We start from the raw sequence: 21,985 nt of genomic DNA, 5'->3' as shown, positions 1-21,985 counted from the left end.
TAGTATTATTTTCATCCATTAGCCAAATTAGAGTTTCCATCTTAATTGGATAATGGTTTTGTAGTATCATAGCATCATAAGCCACTTACATTTAACTGTTAGCACAAAGCTATAGAGAACAACAAATATAATGACAGTTGGAGGCAAATCTCAAACATGTACGTATTTTATAGCAGCTAGAGTATTCATCTTATCTTGTGAATTGCAAAGGCAATCAACAAAACCTGTGGGAAAATTCGAATATCAGCAACAGTAAGTCATAGAAGGGCATCTTCATTCTACAGAAATTGCAGGCTTGACTCCTGATTGAACTTTTGTTCCAATTCTCGGAGCACCTTCCGTCCAACCAGAGTTATATCACCTGTTAAAGCACACGAACATTATGGAGCCTTATATTCTTCATAGAGTTTAGTCACGTAAAATAGCCTACTCACCCGCTCCTAGTGTCAAGATCACAAGCTGACGATGGCGGTTCTCAGATACCATATTCACCAGCTCACTGATTACATTCTCCTGATAAATATTATATTGATCAGTTTTCAGCACTTATTTTCTCCAGTAATGTAGTTGGAAATTTTTGACATGATTTCAAATGCCCTTTTACAACACCACTTAAACGTGGATAAGGGTGTCACAAATGTTCATCATCCTCAACATATGATTAGACTTAAACTCTAAGCCATGCACTGACAACTAGTAGTATTTTTTGCTCAACACTCATTACCTCAGACTAAAGATAATGCTGTACGAAATTCCACAATCTTGAGCACTTGCCCAATTGTCAAATTGTGCTTTGTAGATGAAGATTAGTTGCAGGAAATTATGCTTCAGAGCCATAGGCTCATGAATGTGCTAAAAAGAAAAGCTTACTCATACCAGGCATGGGATAAAATCGCATGTTGGACTAGTTACAAACATAGCCAGATTCTCTCCGCCAATTTTCCAAACGTTAGTTTCCCTGGCAGCATAGACCTGTTGTGGATCAGATGAGTTGTCAGACCTGTTGATAATAGTAACTGCAGAATTTGCACTTAATTACCTCAGTAACTATGACTTGATCTGCTTCTCTGAATGCAGAGGCGAACTCACTCATCAATGCTGCCAGGCGACTGCAAACAACATTGTTAAGAAGAGCTCTATAACTGAAAACACAATTGGTGACTCTCATGCATCACGAAATAGAGACCTGTAAGTGTGAGGCTGGAAAACTACCAAAAGCTCCTCTGAAGGAAAAAGCCTTCTTGCTGCTTGAAGAACACAGCGGACCTCAGTGGGATGATGAGCATAGTCGTCAAATATACGACATCCATGAATTTTGCCAATATACTCAAAACGTCTGGAGATGCCTTTAAAGTTTTTCAAATGTGACTTCACTTTATCAATTGATTCATATAGTTGTCTACCGTCACCAAATAAAGCATTTAATGCAGCAATCACCTGTAGACTTGAAAATGTGAAATAAATTTCAGAAAAAAGCGGGCCATGAAAATGAGTGTAAAACTGACAAGGACAGCAACACCTAGCCTCCAGGCAATACTTGGAATTAGTAAGCAGATTAATGTTGAAATATGAATGATCTAGTTAACAGACTTGAAATCCCTAGAAAATGAACACAAAGAGGCATATTTAGAAAACAGAAAACAGAATTAATGTTACACATTGGTACTTGGAATCTCTTACCGCTAATGAATTAAGTACATTATGGTCTCCAGGTATTTGCAAGCTGATCTCAGTGACAGGATGTCCATTGTGACACTGAGAAAGACCATGACAAATGATATCATTGATACATCAAGATGTATTCAAGGTACAACTAGATACAAGATTTTAGTAAGTATTAGGAAAAAGAAAGACTGTTCCAGAACCACACATGACAAATATGGACTAATAATATGCAGAGAGAAACCCAATACCAGAAGACCTTTTTCATTTAAGCAATGGTAAGAAAATTTTCAGCAGAAAATTACGGATTGGTGCTTAGAACCATTTGCCCTCCCTCTAACAAAGTCTGTTAGAATCACGCATTAGAAGCCTACCAGTTGATAGTCACAACCACCAAGAGAGTTTGGAGAAACTGATGAAGCCTGCCAGTTATTATAACTTGACATTCCAAAAGTAGTAATATTGTATCTGTTGGCGCATAGCTGGTCAGAGAGACTCTTCACATAATTCGGAGCATCAGATTCCTCCATGGGGTGATTCAGCATAGAAAAAGCACCTAGGCTCTGGCCATGCCTACAAATGTTCATTCTCAGCAGGTTATCACTTTAGTTATGATTGCTTAAACATGAATGTGAGATCATGACAGCATGAAGAGGAAGAGCTGATATTGATGGAAGATCAGAGATGCATACTTATCCCCATAAACAATAAGGTGGCCATCAGTTCTTACTCTCTCAAGGAACTTCCTGAAAATTTCTTTGACAGCCTCCTACTTTGGAAAAAATATCATGTAAAATAATAGGGGAAAGTTAAAAATGTTGATAACTTGCATTATGTTGTCAAAATAACTGCAGTAAACCTCATCTTGATATATATCCACATGCTCCCAGTCCAAATTTGTTACTATGGCTATATGAGGTAATAATCCAAGGAAGCAACCATCATATTCATCAGCCTACATACAAAAGAGCAAAGAAGTTTAGCAGCCACAAGATTACCAAGGTGCAGACAAAGTTGTGTTTTGCAGTTCTCACAGAAATAAGAAACTAGTCTCTACTTACAGAAGATTTTTTTATATCTTACAACTAAGATCGCAAATAGAATTACATCTAGCTGGTTTCTCATGCAGATGAACTTAGGAAGGTACATTTTGTCCGAAAGGAAAGGACACAAAAGTAAACAGCATTTTTTGGCATAAACTATATATGCTAAGTTCTAACCTTTCCTAACTACATCACGTTTTACTAGAAAAACTCCACATGTACTTAATAGGAAATTGCATCTCATACCTCTAGTACGAAGTTGTGAGAATCCCCATAAATAACATTACCTCCAGAAAACTGTGGAATTATCAGATCAAGGCTCAGCCTATAAATTAGAGACCCATAAAGTATGCAACAACTATTTACTTGTAAGCTATATGAAAAGCTTGTCATCAGCAAATCACAAGTCAATGCAGGGAATGAATAGAATTAAGACGGTCATGGATATAGAAATTATAAAAGATAATCCGTGCTCTACTCATGAACCGAATACAGAACCTGCGGCACTTGTGCCCCAATGACAGCTGTCAGATCATCTCCCATGGCCTTTAATACATAAGCGAGCATACTCGCTGTGGTACTCTTGCCTACAAGTGTAACAAATGGTGTTTTATTTGTAAGAGAACACCAACTCACGCAAAAGAAAGAGGACCATGTAAGTAAGATCCACTCATAACTAAGTCAAGGCAGACAATCAGCATAGATAATCTTTATTATCCCTTGTATATTGCATATATAGAAATTCAGTGCAGAGATTCATCAAAACATTGTCAGTAGTTTAATGGTTTTTCATACTCCTCGTTAATAGAATTAAAACCAAGTATGAAACAGTATTTCATTTCCAGACTTGCCTTTTATCACTTATTGCTTCTCTACAAGTTTTGTTTTGTTCACTCTCTCACCCTTCAGAAATGAAGAATTAAATTACTGGGCATACTGCATAACAGTGCATACAACCTCAGAAACTAGATGTCGGTGTTTGATTCACAGCCCTTCAAGAACCACATATAATTCTCATCTCACTGATTTTGGCAACTATGACTTATTTTTAGGAATCTTGCCCCCATCCGATTTCATCCGATTTATCTCCTCACTATCGTGAATTCTCTAATACCAATTATCGAGGCTTTCTTAGATGTCATACACTTCAAACATACACGAAAATCCCTGCACTCATATTAACTAATTGCAGCAAGAACAAAGTTAACTACCGTGGCTCCCACTGACAGCAATCAAGTTGTAATCCTTGGTAATTTTTCCCAACCATGCACCTCGTTTGTACCTAAAACACAGGATGCAGTTCACTAACCATGCACATCATACAGCACAAAGTCCAAAAGCAATATAGTAAGTTCTTTTTCCAGATATGAAATGTCTCACATTGGTACTCCACGAGATTTGGCAATCAAAACCTCCACATTTTCAGGTGGAATCGCACTCGACACAACAACTGCCTGAGGAAAACTCGATATCTCGCCATTCCAGTGCAAATTTCTCTCAGAGTGACCCACAAACAGCGACGCGCCTGCTTCCTTTAATGCATCCATGTAGCTACTCCACGCTATATCCGAACCACTAACCATGTAGCCCTAATCAGTAATCAATTGTTTAAAACGTAAGTTTCACCCCAAATAAAACACACTATGTAACGCACACAAGTAAAATTACAAAAATACAAAATCCATATCACTTGTTTAAGCGCAAGCATAGCGAGGGCGGATAATCCACTGCCTCCAACTCCGACGAAGTGAATGCGCCCCTTCTTTCCAAAACCACGCGGTTCGAAATCGACCACCTCACTTATACAGTGGGGAGAATTAGCATAGGCCGAGATTCCGCGAGGAAGTTTCCAAACAGGAAGGTGTAGACGTGACGATGTACCGATCCTTTCCCGCCGCGGAGTGCCGCACCAGATATATGAATCCAACGGAGATAGAGATTCCAAGGAACGGCGGATCTCCGGATGGAAAGTCGACGCCGGCAGCTCCATTTGCCGCGCCAAATTTCCAGTTCTGAAACGCCGACGGAATCACAGCCCCATTGCCGCTAAAGAATTACAGTAATTAATTTGAATATTTATAATTTTTAATTGAAGTTTTTTGTACTAGTAGTATGATTAAACGACATATTGAAATTTATTTAATTGAGTATTGAAAATTCGGATGACAGACAATTCTTTTGGGCTTTTAACACATGGCCTTATTTCCAAAACAAACAATATAAAAGACACTTTTCACAGTTGTGGAAGAAAGCAATTATGAAACTCATATCATACGCACTATTAATTGTTCACTTTGGTTCCGATGCGAGTTTTAAGAAATACTCTCTTCATCTCAATAAATATGAAACATTTGCTTTTCGACATAGAATTTTATATAGTGTTGTTTTGTGAGTTAAAGAAGAGAGAGTAAAGTAAAAGAGAGAGAAAAGTAGAGATAAAATTATTTCTATTTTAAGAAACATTTCATTTTTAATGGGACAACCCAAAAACGAAAACGTTTCATTTCTATTGGGACAAAGGGAGTATAAAGGAAAGTGAATTAAAAACTAATGGAATATAAGTCTCACTTTTATATATTAGTTTTATAATAATAAAAGGTGAGTGAAATGATTTAGTGAAACGAGGGATAGACGAAAATGACAAAATGAGACAATTAATAAGAGACAGTGGAGGGAGTATATTTCAAAAATAAAATAAGAATGTTATAGGTGTTGTTTACTTAACTCGATATGCATATATACGGGTATAAAAAAAAAGAAATAGATAAAAATATTTGAAATGACTAAAAAAGATGTCATAATTATTGGGACGAGGGACTAGAATATATTATTCCATGTCACACAATTATTTGTAAATACAATTATAACTATAATATAGAGATTATAATATGCAATCAATTTTTTAACATAACTCTTTATCATAGGTATAACACTCAAGTCATTGGGTTAAACAATTAGGAGTGTGTTTCGAGTTATTATTAACAGAAAAATAAATAAAGTATCCCTAATTGTTACTTAAAAATCAGATCGTTTGTGCTCTAACAAGAAAGAGAATGATCTAATTTTCATGTCCCATTTCATTTGTTAGCCAAGTTTGAACGCAAGATTAAAAGAATACGTCAAGAAAGCAATTTCTCGACCATGAAACGCCAACAATTTATTTTGCTTGTTTGTGACAATTTTATGGATTATTTTAAATATACATTGACCAAGCCACCAACAAGGCTACAACTAATTATTAGAAATGAGCCACTCACCTCTTAAAAAGGCCTCATAAGGGGGGAGAGTTACCCATCCTTATATAGAAGAGATAGAATCATCACCAATCGATGTGGGATAAGGATTTAGAGATTTTAACACCAATCTTAAAATTGTTCACTGCGATAATTTGTTGGATTAATTAATTAAAGTATTTATTGACCAAGGAACGAGACTTTCTACCGTCTATCTTTATTTTGCTGACGTTTATGATAATTAAAATCTCAATCTTCATATTGGACATTATACAATCGCTTTTACGTCCTTAATCTTATCAAGAATGCATCCACCCAAACACAATAATGCCAAGAATGTATTGAAAGTGTTTCAAATTTCTTGCTAAGTTGTTTTCCTAAAATACTATAACTTCAAATATTTTAAGATAATTACTCCTCAAAATATTGGAGATGAGTTTCGTTTTCAATAGATATTTTAAAAGGTTATTTCTTTAATTAATTAAAAGTATCTATAATGATTTTTTATTTATCTATATGGACTTTGGTGACCCGATCCTCTGACTCATTGATTATATGAAAAGTAATTACTGCTGAGTTTAGAAGGGCGAAAGGGGACAGTCACCCCCATACCACCAAGAGGGTCTATTACTCTATTTCCCTTTAGGCTACGCAAGAAACGCCATGACCATCCTCAATCTACACGTATTTTGAAGAAAATATCATATTATAACATTGTTTCGGGACTATTATATTAATATTGTGAGATTATATTAGTATTATTTTTTTCTAAAATAAAAAAAAGACGTACCCCAATTCTTCCTTCATGTATTCATTCACTTCTAAGTTGCAAACTATTTCGACCAATGAATTCGCCCCGAATATATATTATGGGGTCTATCAATGAAGTTGAGTATTTAAGCATACAAGCAGTTGTTCCATTCATAATGTTTTTAAAGATTTTATCCGAAGTCAACACAAATATCTTCCAAAAACTCTAGAATCCCACCTTTCCCTTTACAAAACTTTATAAGACATCCTTCGCTTCTTATCCCAACAACTATAGTCGTAAAGTGGATGATCCACTCCTTTTTCTTTTCACTAAAATATGGATATCATACTTTATGTTGATGTGTGGAATCGATAGACAATAATTTAACACGTACAGCCTAAGGTGGCACATATAAATCATTGTTAGGCCAATTATATGAGGAGTTTCCACATTTGCTTTAGTTCTAGTGTCGACAAGCATGCATTATATTGGGAGGTTGAACACTATTTACATTGCAAAATTTGATGGGATTGACATTTGCCAAAAGATATTCAAATAATCTATCTATGATGCTGACCATTACGTTAATTTTTATATATTTATCGACCAAACCATCTAAAAGTCAGTCGAATGCCACCTAAAGACATTATTATTGCAAAATGCAAATGGTATTGATATTTTTACTTTTATCTTAAATGTTTTTGGACCAAATTGCGCTAAATACTGCAGAGACAATTTGACACGAAAATTTTTGGAAGGAACATTTTTAAGTTAAGATTGAAACATCGAATATTTTAAACATATATACATTGTAAAAAATGTAATGGGACAAAATTGAAGTTTTATTCTTCCAATAAAAAATGTAAGCCGAGAAACAAAAACTGTTTTAAACTTGTACAATGAAAATTGACATGTAACTAGGCATATATCACTGGATTAATTCAATTTTTTTAGTTTCTTTTATTCCTATACTTGAGACAAGTGTTCATTTTAGAAACCATGTCTCTATTTATTTTACCTTGCCATTTCCATCATCACTACTGTCTACTTCTTGGACGATTTAATTCTTCTGCCAATTTCCTTATCCAACTCCCCTAGACCTCCAACTTTCTCAAGTTCCTGCAAAATATAAATCAATAATTCAGTTCAAAAATAAATAAAAAAAGTTTATTTTTTACATTTAAAACCACCAAAAAAAAGTTAAGGTTATAGGACAACCTCTGGTCCTAAGAACAATCCAAATGGGACTCCGTCGTACTTGTCCGAGTGGTGTATCTGAAAATTGATAATAAAATGAATGAAACTAACAGTTATTAAAATATTAAATAAGGAGAAATTAAAAATATAGCTGCAACGTATTTAAATGATTTTTAATAAGCACATAATATTACCTGATGAGCTGCGGCAATTTTTCTTAAATAGGGTACATCTGCAATGGGCCCCACGGGGAATCTCTTGTGGACGAGTCCATCGTGGACGAACATGTAGGCCATCCCAAAAACAGTAATGCCGAGACCCTGCACCCAATCAAACGCCGTCTCATTCATTCGCATCGTTAATACTACTATAGTAGTAGTATTAATTTCACGTTAGCTAATATAAAAAAGTAGCACATGATTAAGCATCTTATTTTAAAGGTGGAGATGACTATCAAAATTAACATAATCAGATAATAATTGGAGGCGGCCGCGTTGAGCTTGACTTCTATTTGCTGGAGACTCGGTTATCTTCTTTGAATCAAGAAAAGTGTATTTTATATTATAAATTACAGTAGTTTGATTTAGTTAAAGACCCAATCTAATGCATATTTCAAGATGTTGGAATATACTAGTATGAATTAAACATACATGCAATGAAGAGATTTAAAGGGGGAAAAAAACTCACAGCACCAAAACAGAGGCCGGGAATGAGACCCTTATTGAAGAAACCATAATACATAAGGGAAATGGCGGGAACAGCATTTATTATAGCAAAAACATCGTTAAGTTCGAACGGGCCTTCTCTAGGCCTGTGGTGTGACTGCAATAGCAAAACAAAACATATTGTTAACATACTGATATATTTGATTCAATAAAATTTATAACTCTCAGTATTCTCGAAAAATAAGCTTAATCAAGTATGATACTACTAGTTTTAATAACATTCATTAGTATACTATGCCATTTTACTTAATAATAATTAAAAGATTGTATATTATGAATGAAAAAAAGTGTTGGATGATATATATAGAAAAAGAAATTGATATATAAATACACTAGAGTCTGAAAGTGAGCTAATTTTAATGGACATGCCAACATATTTAAAAGAAGAATTTTTAGGAAATGAAAGGAGTATATAATTTATCATGATTAAACCAACCTCGTGCATGTGCCACAACGAATCGTGCCAAAGAGCCCGGTGCGCCCATCTTGCCCACATTTCCATTCCCACCTGAAATTAAATACACCAACATCAATTAAGAAAGTCCCAACTCGTTATAAAAATTCGAAATAAATGTGAAATCATTATTTTCTTTCTAAATTAAATGTATGAAAAATAGGAAATAGTTGAATCATAGGAATACTTACAACTGCGCCAACAACGAGTGCAAACGTACCAAACATTTCTACGTAAGGTACCTCTCCACCCTGCACCATATATAATTCCACAATCAAACATCAAACACATCCCTTAATTGCTATCATTAAGTTTTGGAGAATCTTTATTAGGCGAAATAATATTCTTACTGAGATTAAATAAAGACGCAAACTCCATTCTAATCGAATTATAATTAATTAATAAAGCATGATTAAGGATGATCGGTGGATAAATTAATTGATTTACTGCGAGGTAGTAATTATTTAATTAAATTTTCACTGAGAATTTGAAGTTTTACTAGTGAGATAAAACAGGGGTAGAAAAAAGTTTACCTCCATTTGCCAAGAGAATCTGGAGTAAACGGCAGCGGCGGCCATGGATGTGATCCCTAAGCTCGACATAAGCGCCGCGATCAAATAAGTAGACCGCTCCGATTCCTTCCTCGCTAGCTTCTCCGTCAATCGCGCTGCCGAGGCGATGCGTTCCTCCTCCGCATCTCCTCCGCTTTGATTCTCCGGCGCATCTCGGATCGCCAATTCCGTCAATTTCTCATTCTTCAGCAGGAAGCGTACCGTCAAATTAGGTTTCTTCCTGGAAACAGAGGGGGGAAGCGGTGAAGGTGATGCGGCTAGTGAGGTCGATTTTGGAGCGAGAAATGACGAGCGTTTGAATTGGAAGAGTGCTAAAGAGGAGACGGGGACGGCGGTTCCGGCCGACATGGACCACGGTTTCTGTATCGCCGGCGAATTTCGACGACGGTTGCAGTTTTTATTTATTTTTTATTTTGAGAGAGTTTTGTTTAAACTTTATACTCCATGTGAGTATCGTGGACTTAGTTTTCTGATTTATATAGTGACCAGGGCGGTATGCGCTGGAAATAAATTTCTATTTTAATCAAAACAATAAGATCATTTTTTAGGAAAAAAAAAAACAGGACACGATTATTGTGAATATAAAATAATAAGAGTGGCTAAATTAGAAAGAAAAAATGAATTAAGATATTACAAAACGTTTACTTGTATTCTAAAATATATACAAGTATTATAGAGATAATATTAAAAGTATAGAGAATTTGAAAGTAGAAGACGACAATTTGAAATATCTAAAATATTTGTAAATGTACATGCTTCCAAAAATTATAGTTGGAGTGGCGAAAATTACATGCTGCATTTGAGGTTGGTGGTGACGCGAAAAAGGATTATGATGACAAACGTAATTGCGCTGGCTCATAAATTAGCGCCTGTTTGGATTAGCTCGAAATGATTCAAAATGCACAAAGACACAAATAAGAATAATGGGATATCTAAAAATAGAATTTGTATAGCTAGACACATTGAAATTTGAAAGGGTCATTGCGTCGGAAATCAACGTGGTGCAGTGGCCGTCACTAACAATAGACGGTGGATAAAAATGAACGTGAACTCAAATCTGAAACTATTGTGGTAGAGTTGTCGCAGGGTAGACAACAACTTTAAAAGTCAAATTTAATAATAAAAAAAATTTATACTTCATATTTGATTGAATATATTCCATATGCTAAAACTGTGGCACATAATATCATCTATGAATGATGGAGCAGTATTTATTTATTATGATCGATTATATAAATTATTAAGTATTTTTAATGATACAAATAAAATATAAATAATAAAAAAATCTTAAGATATCTCAAAATTTCATTTCATCTAAGAAAGAGTTATTACATTTTAAAATCTATTTAGACTAATTCTAAAAAGTAAATCCCTATAAAATAATAAAATTTATGACGGGATAATGAAAGCGTTATCAACACATAGGGATGTCAATGTAGCCCGCAACCCGTGGGCTAATCCGAATAGCCCGCCAAATTTATAGGGTTAGGGTTGAACTTTTGTAACTCGAAAGAAATCACAACCCGACTAGCTCGCACCCGATTAACCCGCAACACCTGAAAACTCGATGGGCTGGCCCGAAAACCCGATAAAATTTTTATAATTCCAATTTTTACTCCTAATTCGACACTTCATTGATTGATTTTATAATTATAGATAACTAAAAAAAGTAACTTTCAATTTTATATTAAATATATAAATTATATATTGAATTTTTATTAATATAATAATTGATATATAAACTTAAAAACTTTAAATTCACTAAAAAATTATTTAAATTTCTAAAATATACATTAAAATTTTACGAAATATCTCAAATATTAGTATTTGATAATGTTTATGATTGAGTTTAATCATATATCTCAAATTTATCATTATTAAATATTTTACATTTAATGAATATAACTAATTTTCATCATTATTTATGGGATTGATCGCATGTTAATCCTATCGGTAGCAACCCGATTAACCCGCTGGACTAGCCCGAAACACGAGCTTTTAGGGTTAGGGTTGAACTTTTATAACCCGAAAGAAATCACAACCCAACTAACCCGCAACCCGATAGGGCTGGCCTGAAACCCGATGGGCCGACCCGATTGACATCCCTATCAACACACATGTTCATCTTAAAACTCTCTTCAGACAATTTTCCTAGGATTACTATTAATAATAATAGCAATAATAATAATAATAATAATAATTATTATTATTATTATTATTATTATTATTATTATTATTCTTCTTCTTCTTCTTCAATAGGGGAAAAATAATTTCAATTAACCATCAAGGTTTTGTATTGAACAATCATTAACATCCATATCAATATAGTTGAATAATTTGATTCACTTGTTTTATGTTTAGTCTTTAGATATTAAAACGATCTTGGAGGTGAAAAAATAGATAAATAGTAAATAACCTTTTATAATACATTTTAAATACATGTGAAATTGGATTTTCTTCCGATATGTTGATATTCGAAATTTATATTTACTCAAACTTATTTAAGGTTAAAAATTTGAATTCATGTCAAAATTAATATATTGTGCACACAGAGACAGATTCCACCAAATCAATTGTCACATGTAATGACGTAAATGACATATTATTGAAAAAAGGTAGGCCCTCCTTTATAAGATTGCAATGCAATATGCATTTAAGAATAATGCTCATAAATCCATCTTAAAATTTAAATTTATATTACGAACTTGTCACGTCAGTTTTTTATACTAGTATATCATAAACACTAGTACAATCTGTATGTAACAATAACCAACACATACTTTGTAACTACTCATGTTGCCCCAACTTAATTTTTTAATTCATTCTCTTAATCTTTTACACTTATATTAAAATGTCAAGAAAAAAGAGAGTAAAATTCCAAAAAACTTTATTTAAAATGTCACAATCAGAAAACTATGTATAAGTAACAAGAGTAAAAGACTTAAATGGAGTAATTTTTTTCAATAGAAAAACTTAAATGTATCACTGCATTTGATTTCTACAACACTGGCTTACATAAATACGATGCCCAAATGCAACAATATCAGCTCCATTTTCTTTTATTTGTTTGTCATTATAAAAATCATATCCACTATTTGTATTAACAAAGATATTATAGATTATAATATAATATAAATAGAAATACTAATAAATGACCAACCAATGGTGATGTATCACATGCGTATTTATTCACAATTGCACTATTTAGGAGTACTATTAATTTCTTAAACAGAAAATTCTTGATTTAATTCATGTTTTATTAATATACTAGTAAGTTGCATGGATAGTAAATTTTGTTATATATCAATACTTATTCTCTTGTTTATCAAAGATAAATTTGACATGAATTTGCAGAGCTGTAGGAAGCCTAAGGTCTTCTTTCAAAATGGGCTGCAGGCGGCATGCAGAGCCTCTTGATGTCGCCATTGAACGGCTTCTTGAACCGTTGCAGCTTTATCTCGTACAGCTTGGGCCATAACTTCCCAGTTACTGTCAAAGACAAACACCAGATTAACATTTTAGGCTATCTTGTTTGTCTGCATAAATATAAAAATGGTTGGAGGACTCACTAAAAATCCGGTTCTGCGCCTGATCCCAGGCGATACCATTCAATACATCAATTCCCTGAAAAATGGATCAATATATTTTTACAAAATGATTATCCTAAAACTAAATATCTCGATATTAGTTCAGGGAGAAGGAAGAAAAAGAACCTACCGTGTTTCCAGACGCGATTAGCTCTTCCCTGTAATAGATTCGGACAGTTGTGCAACACGGAGTTGATTATTGGGGAAGAAGAGGTATATTTGACTGATGAATATAAAACATGGAGAGAAGGCCAAACCTCAATTTTGGAAGGTATATCCATCCCAAGACAAGACCAGTTTTTCCTGAGATTCTTGCTATGCAGTTAGTCTAGCAGAATGAACTGTGTATTATCAATGCCAAGGTAAGAGGGAAAGATAAGAAATACTCGATGATAGAATCAGAGGCTTATTAACATACCTGCCAAACATTTGCCCATATTTCACCAGCAACATACTCTAGTTCATTCAGGTTATGTACTTCATCGCCTTTATACTTGACAGTATGATTTCTAATAACTGCATCATCCAAACCAACTATGTTACGAATGAAGATGACATACAAAACACCAACTGAATTTGTGGGGAGAAGACTTGACAGGTAATATAAACAATGTCTTTTGACATATGATAGATCAACACCCCATTACTTCCTCGTCATACTCCAATAGTAAAATTTAGAAGACCCCCATTTGGTTTGAACTAAGGTAGAATAGGATGAGAAACACTTAAAGGATCAGTTCACATATTGAGAATGGATGGTAGGACTAGGAAGAGTTCAGAAAGAGAAAGCTGGCAATGAATGCCTCAAAGGACCAGATATAAAAGTAGCAACTCAGATGATGCAAACCTAACATTGTCTGAGGGTCAATCTGATACAATGTTGATGTTCCATCACTTCCAAATAGAACTTGTCCATCAGCTGCCAACCCCCAACCATCTTTCATTCGATTAATAAACGTGCTAACCTGCAGTGGATGCCAGAATTCAGAGACCCAAACCAGTAATGATTAACAAACAATGCTTATCACAGTATGTATCTAAATCGAGAGCCCACATTCAGATGCAAAGCAAATAAAAGCTTGCTAACTTCACCAATTCAGATAGTGGTCACATCTTTTCTTTCTCCTGTTCTAAGTGCAATTACCCAACCCAATTGGTTGCTATAAGGATTGAACAGAATATAAAGATTCTATTGCAGTATCACTGATGTCAAGATATAGAAGTCTGAAATAGAAATCTATAACAGTATTTTACGTTGTTGTCTTGACTACACCATTAAACCTAAGTAAAAAAAAAACATAATGCTTTTACATTTAAACTTATCAATGCTGACTAAAGTGGTTAATATCAGAAGGAAAGGTTGAATGGTAGAAATATGACATTTCTTATTGAATTCTTACAGCAAGGAACAAATGGAACAGGCTACCCATAACCTTTATTTTCCCTTCCAAATTACTCAAAATATTGTTGCAGTTACAGGGTTCGGTGTCTGATTGTTTATCAGACAGGTGGAATAATATCTCTAACAACCAATGCAGCTTTGGCCTTTGGAGCAGAATTGATTTCTTTAGCTTAAAGTCCATATTATAGTTTCACATGTAACTAAAAAAGTACCATTTCTAATATATCTATGGGGTACATACAAGAACTTTGTTGTAGATAATATGCAGGAATTCAGAGAAATGATGAACAAAAAATCAGATACTTGAAGTTGAAAGATGCGCTAGAGAACACTTTTTGGTAAATAGTGACAGAAATATGCTACTACTAAAATATAATTATTGCACAAGCATTATACAGAGAAGAAATGACTTTAAAAGGAGTTAAAAAGTGGAGCACAAACTTTACTCAAGTTATTTCTGTCATATATGAAACCAGTTTTTGTCATCCAATTGACTTGAAACAACCTACAAAGGTACATGATACAATACCATTAGAATATACCATAACACTAACTCTTAAATTAAAGCAACATTCAGCTTAAAGTGGTTTTAATCACCATATCTTAAAAGGAACTGGTTACGCATGAGATAGAAAAAGAAAATACTGCAGAAGGTGAGAGCAGTTTTACTTTATTAAATAGGAGCAGAACATTCAGAAAGCTTCTCCAGTTTAGACATCGTTTACTTAATTACTTCAAATAAAAGTTATACTAGTACTTTTTAAGATTTTCATCCTGTGAAAATAAAATCATAATTTGAAAACATAACCAACACATATTATCCACACAAACCTGTCATCAAGAAGGGTCAAACCCTCCCCAAAGTAAGAGTAGTCCATCTTATGGATAGCCTCAACCTGAAAACAGTAGTTATTGATATATGAGGTAAACAATTCAGATGTTCCTTAATGCTTGGAAATTCCATAAAGAAGGTTCTTCTCTTCCAATAAAACATGTTTTTAAATTATCAGAAATTGGTAAACATTTACAAATCTTTTTGATGTTATAGAAGAAAACATCCAGGAAACAATAACTCAGTTATTCCAAGCAAAACAAAGAATAGCAAGACATTATGGATCAGTAGGTGATCATTACTTTCATACCTTCCCTGTCCGAATAGCAACTTTCCGAACTGATGACTGCCATTTAACATAAGAAAATGTGAAGTTAGGACTTTGGAGAAGCTCTTCATCTATGAGACTAGCTCATACAAATAAAATGTGCATTTAACTTTAAATAAGAATAAGAGAGAAGATATCTCACACGACCGGTCACACGACTCACACCCTGGGAATTGGTCTCGCCCGAAGCATCGGACCAATGATCATCCATTATAAATTTAAAAAAAAAGGGATTGCTAGGCTATGCAAGTTACGATTCCATTGCTATATTTAGGTTACAGAAAAAAGTTGTGTAATATATAATCCAGAGGCTCTAATGAAGCCAGCTTGGCTAGTTACTGTATCTATGAGACATAAGATCACTGATCTGACAATACGACAACCATACTCATCAAATATAGCTATCATTCCTTCAGGTATATTATACCGACATGGTCACATGCAGGTTAATAGGTAATTTTCACATTTTAAAGCCAATATCTCTATCTAGCAAAAAACACCTCAGTGTGGAAGTGCATTTGTTTAACAAACATTCTTCGATAACAATACCGGCACTTGTTCTAGATAGCTATCCATCACAGGTATGTCTCAAATTATGCTACACTGGAAAATACATAGTGACTTGAAAATATATAACTTATATCTTAAATTTATCGCAAGTGAAACATGGAAAGACAGAGGAAGAGCATACTCACATGTCCATAGAGCCCAGTAGATTCAAAAAGAGCATCATTCCCTGCGTACAAGAGCCCCTGAACACCAAAGCTGTTATTGCTGAATAGAGCAATAATGTTGAACATTTCACTAACAGAATGGAAGACCATGCTACAATGACTCAAAACATTTAAAATCGATCACTCTAAACACCATAAACAGAAGAGTACATATTTTATTCCACTCGAAAGTCAATATAGTTACTCTTTGAACACAATTTCATGAATATGGAAACAAAAAATAATGCAAATATTTGTTCTTTTATTGTTACCTCTAATCCAAACCAAGAAGGAATTTAAGATAGTACCAGTGAATCAGTGATTACAGAATTATTCAAACCAATAAAAAACAGGGGACTCGAACTCGATCACAAATGACGAAGACACGCATACACATCAGCAACAACCATAGTGATCAGGAAGAAAAAAGAGGATCAATAAAATTAGAGCAGAAAATGTACATACATTCAGTAAGCGGTATCGGTACCACCTCAGTTAGGTTCACAATTAACCTTGGCAACGATTAAATAACTGATGGATCCTTTTCAACGAGCACTCCGTTGAACAATTAAACAAAACCGATCGTGAAAATTCATAAAAAAAAAACCTAGATTAAACGGAGCAAACCTGAGTGAAGGCATTTGGATCGTGAGGAAACTCATTCACAACTGTAACGTCGTAAATCCGATCAATACTCGGCTCCACACCGACGACGCTACCCATGTTCGACGAAATGCAGAGAAAAATCAGAGCAAACGCAAAAGCAACAGCTGAAATCAGCAAAACGGCCATCTTATATTTGGCAAACGACCGGGCAGAAGGCCGGGAGGGACTGGTGGTGAGATTAGTCGGGCTGGGATTTGCTGGACGCTTTTCCGATTTCTTCCTCAGAGATTTATTTGCCATAGCAGGAGAGAAGAAGTCATCGGCGGCGGCGAGTTGAGAGGAGGAGAGGTGCTCCGGCGTCGGGATCAGTTCGTCAACAGGTTTGACTCGAGAAAGATGGGAGTTTGGCTTCCGCTTTTGCCCCTCTTAACTTTATTAACAGTTTTTTCATTAATGCAAGTATACTTCGAAAATTAGATTCCAGCCTTTATATCTTTTTTAATTGTACATTGATAATCATAAATTCATAATCAGAATTGGCCTCATTTTACTTTTTCAATTCGGTTCTTTTTGCCTTATTTGTACAGGATAGTAGGTGTGATTGTGAAAAAAGAGATTTTCTATTTCATGCGTGTATTTGGTTGGGAGTACTTATTAATATTCGACTTGCTAACTAGATAAAATGGGCTTGATTCTCGTAGCCAATACATACTCATGAATCTGTTAAAAAGGGTTGGGCCTGACTTTTTGAAGTGGTAAATATTGGAGAGCTGGATGGTGTTTACCTTTGGGATTAAATACTTATTTTGAAAGGTAAGAAGGTGGAAATTCCATTTGATTTTTTTTTTTTTTTGACCATGGGTGTACTTGAACCCGAGGCCTTAGGTCATCACAACGCGCTGCCAACTACACTACGCTATAAGCCGTTGGCCATTTCTATTTATTTTGATTTCTCTTGTAACCTTGTTCAATTTTTATATACTCCCTTTGCTCCAAAAGAGCATAAACTATTTTTTTTTTCGTCCGTTCTTTGAAAGTATGAACTTTCTAATTTTGAAAAAATCAAACAACATATTATCTCTACATATCATTTTATTTACAACTTATACCATTATTTTTAACAACTTATACCATTACAATAATGTGGACCCCTCTCAATTAATATTATTTCCACTAGAGGTGCCAACGTCGTTCTTGAAGTCTCAGTAGAGAGACCTCCAACCTAGGGATAGGGAATTATACTGAAATACCGGAAAGTCAACTACAGATTCCAACGTCGTTCTTGGAGTATCAGTAGAGAGACCTCAAGGGTAGGGAATTATACTGGAATATCGGACTTAACGTAATTTTCTTATACCGGCATATACCGGTATTTAATAGCCCTCGTCTTATATACCGCTATTTAATAGCCCTCGGCTTATACCGGTCTCTGAAGAAGCCTTCTATTCTTTCTGGTTTTAGACTCCCCACCTGAGCTATTATTTAGTTCTTGATTTTTTTAAAATTGAGCTACTGCCTCTTCTCAGATTGTTGTGACAGAGATTAATTATTGCTGAAACAAAAAATTTATTTCTGAGGTTGCATAAAACATTTTCCAATTATTGAGTTGAAAAAGACAAAACTAAACGAGTAAGATATCAACCTAAGAAGTAAGAACACTAAGCAGAGGTCAACAAATCCACCATCTTCCCGAGCGCCGCAATCGAAGATCCCCCTTTGGCCATGGCTTCCCTCGCCTCCACGCTCTTCTTCTCCACCTCCCTCCTCACCTCCTCCGCCCCCTCCATCAGCTCCACCACCCGCCTCTCCACCTCCTCCGCAGACACGAACCCCTCCTCGTCCTCCACCACCCTCACAGCCACCTTCATGTCCTCCACCAACACCACCCTATTGAAGTGCTGCTCCGCGTACATCGGCCACGCCGCCATCGGCACCCCCGCGCACACCGCCTCCAGTATCGAGTTCCACCCGCAGTGCGTCACGAATCCCCCCACCGCCGCGTGCCCCAGCACCGCCACCTGCGGGGCCCACGACTTCACCACCATCCCCCTATCCCCCGTCCGCTCCACGAACCCCTCCGGCAGCAGCTCCTCCAAATCCGGCTCCGGTGGCTTCAGAAACCGCCTGCTCTTATCCTCCGTCGGCGGCGATCTCACCACCCATAAAAACCTCTTCCCGCACCTCTCCAGCCCCACCGCAAGCTCCCTCAACTGAGCCGCTGATAACAATCCTAAACTCCCAAAACATATATAAACTACACTCTTACTAGGCTGCTTGTCCAGCCATCTCATACACTCGACCTCATTGTACTCTTCGCGCTGGTTCTCAGTGTTCAAGAGTGGTCCCACGCAGAAAACCGGAGGAGTGGTTCCGCCAGGGTTGCATTTCCCTTCCCGGATTGCTTGAAGAGGCTTAGGTTCTAAGCTTTCAAATGTATTGACGATCAAACCAGCCGAGTTTGGTATCTCATTAGAGAAATTAAGGAAGTTTTGATACTCCGACCATGTCCGGTCGAGCATGGGCCTCATCATGTCTGAAGACGGGATGGGAGGGAGGCCGGGGATATGCAGAAGCCGGTTCATGTCTTTTAAGCTTTCAGTGGTGGAGTTATGGATGACGGGGAGGTATGTAAAGAAGGCGACGATGCAGGCACCGGAGGTGACGAAGAAATAGGTGGGGATATGGAATTCTGCGGCGATGGGGAGGGAGATGGTGCAGAAGAAGTCGATGATGAAGGCGGAGGCGGGGAGGGAGGCGAGGGCGGAGCGGACGTGGGGGTTGCTGAGGCGGATGAGCTCGAAGATGACGGCCTCCATGGAAGGGAAGGAGAGGAGGTCGAGGGAGACGGTGGGAAGGTGGTGGAAGGAGATGGAGGGGACGGTGGCGGAGATGTGGTGGACGTAGTCCATGGTGGAGCCGGTGTTGAAGGAGGGAGGGGAGATGAGGACGGTGATGGAGAGGGAGGGGTGGTGGTGGAGGATGAATTTGCCGAGCTCCACCATGGCTACGAGGTGGCCCATTCCTGGGGATGGGTAGAGGATTATTGTCATCTTAATTTCTTGATGTCTCCTTCTCATCTATCTTCATTAGTCTTTATATAATTGTGGAGAGAGGAAAGTATCGAATAAATAGTTCAAGCAGGCAAACTATAGGAGGTACACTAATTGACGGAGAAAAGCATTCCTAATTGATATAGTAGTAATTAATAGTACTCCGTATGTGATTATTGTCCAAACCTGTATTGATGCATGAATATATTATCCCATAAACTCCCTTAGTCTTCTTGGGATTATCATCCAAGACTTTATCAGAAGTATCGATAAATATCGGGTGGAGAAAACTTCATGTGGAAAGCCATCGATCAACATGAGTCGAATCTGAGAAGTGTGTTATATAGATTATAATGACGAAAATACCAAAAAAGAAAAATAAGACACAAATTGTAGAACAAAAGGAGTAGGAGAGAAAAGTTATTTGACCATAATATGCTGTGCGAGAATCAAAATATATTTACTACTCCATAAGTAATGACTAAGTACAGTACTAAATAGGATGTGGACTGCTCATCCCCCATCATAAATTATTGTGGAAGTTTGAACACCAGTAACAATTTCCACATTTCTCTTTCGTATAATATCAACCAATCAGTTTTTTGTGGCTTATCTGGAGAAGCAAACAAACCAAACCCCATGCTACTATATACGACTCCCTTCGCCAATAAATACATCATTCTATTATAGAATTATTATTATTATAAAAATAGACTCATGTTCTATTACCTTCTCTATTCAATTCTCTTCATAAAGTCAAATATCTTAAAATCAAAGTCGGTCAACTATGTACTAGTACCATTTATTCATGAGTAACTTTATAGTGTCAGTCTTGATATAGGACTTAGTCATAAAATTCAAAATAAATTTCGCTTACCATTAAAGAATTAATAGTTTCCATTCACCATCTATAAAATTTTACTCCCTTCGTCCACGAAATATTATCCAAATTTGACTTGGCACAGAATTTTAAAAAATGTGAAGAAAAGTAAGTGGAAAAAGTTAGTGGAATATATACTATTATTTTTATAATAGAATGTGAGTGTAATGTTAGTTGAAAGTGAAGTCCATTTACTAAAAATGAAAAAAAAAAAACAAAGTGAACAACATTTCGTGGAGATGAATCGAAATGGAAAAACTGAACAACATTTCACGGACGGAGGGAATATCATCTTGGAACAAATATGAGTGGAAGTATCCCGCTTATAAAATTGTGTCATAAATGTGGTGAATTTGATGATAGAAAGAAGGGAGTAATTTGCTGTGGAGGAGGGAACATAGCTTCCTTCTACCTTCATTATTTCCAGTTTGACTCAACCTATGGTTATTTTTGGCTTTGGCACCAGAACAAAATGCACTAACAATGTTCTCATGAGGCAAAGGATAAGCAGTTCTTACGAAAGAGTTGCTCATTGCTCGTGTTGTGTCTTCGTCAGCATCAAACAAGGCAAATGTCTGTGAAAAATTTGTTTAGAGCTGCATCACCGTCAACTTTCTCATCCTTTCACAATTAACCTTGCCAACGATTGAATAACTGATGGATCACAAACAAAACGTGAGTGAAGGCATTCGGATCGTGAGGAAATTCATTCACAACTGTAATGTCGTAAATCTGATGACGCTAACGAAATGCTGAGAAAAATCAGAGCACACGCAAAAGCAACAGCTGTAATCAGTAAAGCGGTTGGCAAACGATCTGCTGCTGAGATTAATCGGATTGGGATTTGCTGGAGCTTTTCCGATTTCTTCCGCAGAGATTTACTTGTCATAGCAGGAGAGGTGCTCCGGGTTAACGATGTGGGGCTTCGTCAACAGTTTTTATTTTGTTTT

At 36.0% G+C, this 21,985-nt stretch overlaps 4 protein-coding genes across 6 annotated transcripts; all 4 read right to left on the bottom strand.

Annotated features, from left to right (window-relative positions):
• Nucleotides 1-41: 41 nt before the first annotated feature.
• LOC125214066 (uncharacterized) lies at nucleotides 42-4,848 on the bottom strand. Of its 2 annotated transcripts, XM_048114937.2 has the most exons (14): nucleotides 4,396-4,847; nucleotides 4,086-4,294; nucleotides 3,917-3,987; nucleotides 3,204-3,292; nucleotides 2,952-3,002; nucleotides 2,522-2,617; nucleotides 2,355-2,431; nucleotides 2,037-2,235; nucleotides 1,681-1,755; nucleotides 1,187-1,437; nucleotides 1,040-1,109; nucleotides 877-972; nucleotides 435-513; nucleotides 42-361 (listed from the first exon to the last, which is right to left on the bottom strand). In XM_048114937.2, exons 1-14 carry the CDS (start codon nucleotides 4,693-4,695, stop codon nucleotides 279-281), a joined length of 1,746 nt encoding a protein of 581 aa, XP_047970894.2. In that variant the 5' UTR covers nucleotides 4,696-4,847; the 3' UTR covers nucleotides 42-278. The 2 variants fall into 2 exon arrangements, with proteins under 2 accessions (XP_047970894.2, XP_047970895.2); XM_048114938.2 differs by lacking the exon at nucleotides 2,952-3,002 and having other exon boundaries at nucleotides 4,396-4,848.
• A 2,665-nt stretch (nucleotides 4,849-7,513) lies between these two features.
• Nucleotides 7,514-10,069, bottom strand: LOC125216193 (beta-carotene hydroxylase 2, chloroplastic-like). The gene is made up of 7 exons (XM_048117850.2): nucleotides 9,599-10,069; nucleotides 9,257-9,316; nucleotides 9,048-9,119; nucleotides 8,574-8,708; nucleotides 8,081-8,206; nucleotides 7,908-7,964; nucleotides 7,514-7,808 (listed from the first exon to the last, which is right to left on the bottom strand). Exons 1-7 carry the CDS (start codon nucleotides 9,983-9,985, stop codon nucleotides 7,734-7,736), a joined length of 912 nt encoding a protein of 303 aa, XP_047973807.2. The 5' UTR covers nucleotides 9,986-10,069; the 3' UTR covers nucleotides 7,514-7,733.
• Nucleotides 10,070-12,873: 2,804 nt separating this feature from the next.
• LOC125210618 (glutaminyl-peptide cyclotransferase-like) lies at nucleotides 12,874-17,569 on the bottom strand. The gene is made up of 11 exons (XM_048110157.2): nucleotides 17,127-17,569; nucleotides 16,482-16,538; nucleotides 15,769-15,804; nucleotides 15,458-15,522; nucleotides 15,068-15,131; nucleotides 14,072-14,189; nucleotides 13,643-13,740; nucleotides 13,482-13,552; nucleotides 13,355-13,382; nucleotides 13,207-13,261; nucleotides 12,874-13,126 (listed from the first exon to the last, which is right to left on the bottom strand). Exons 1-11 carry the CDS (start codon nucleotides 17,403-17,405, stop codon nucleotides 13,005-13,007), a joined length of 993 nt encoding a protein of 330 aa, XP_047966114.1. The 5' UTR covers nucleotides 17,406-17,569; the 3' UTR covers nucleotides 12,874-13,004.
• Nucleotides 17,570-18,651: 1,082 nt separating this feature from the next.
• LOC125211758 (UDP-glycosyltransferase 88B1-like) lies at nucleotides 18,652-20,550 on the bottom strand. Of its 2 annotated transcripts, XM_089066904.1 has the most exons (2): nucleotides 18,917-20,547; nucleotides 18,652-18,862 (listed from the first exon to the last, which is right to left on the bottom strand). In XM_089066904.1, exons 1-2 carry the CDS (start codon nucleotides 20,180-20,182, stop codon nucleotides 18,764-18,766), a joined length of 1,365 nt encoding a protein of 454 aa, XP_088923030.1. In that variant the 5' UTR covers nucleotides 20,183-20,547; the 3' UTR covers nucleotides 18,652-18,763. The 2 variants fall into 2 exon arrangements, with proteins under 2 accessions (XP_088923030.1, XP_047967635.2); XM_048111678.2 differs by having other exon boundaries at nucleotides 18,652-20,550.
• Between the last annotated feature and the right edge of the window lie 1,435 nt (nucleotides 20,551-21,985).

Source organism: Salvia hispanica, chromosome 3 (genome assembly GCF_029641045.1).
Source record: "Salvia hispanica isolate PSC_SH4W2 chromosome 3, Shi_PSC_v1, whole genome shotgun sequence".
NCBI lineage: Eukaryota > Viridiplantae > Streptophyta > Magnoliopsida > Lamiales > Lamiaceae > Salvia > Salvia hispanica.
The sequence above is the reverse complement of the archived record's forward strand: the minus strand, read 5'-3'. Positions and strand labels throughout refer to the sequence as shown.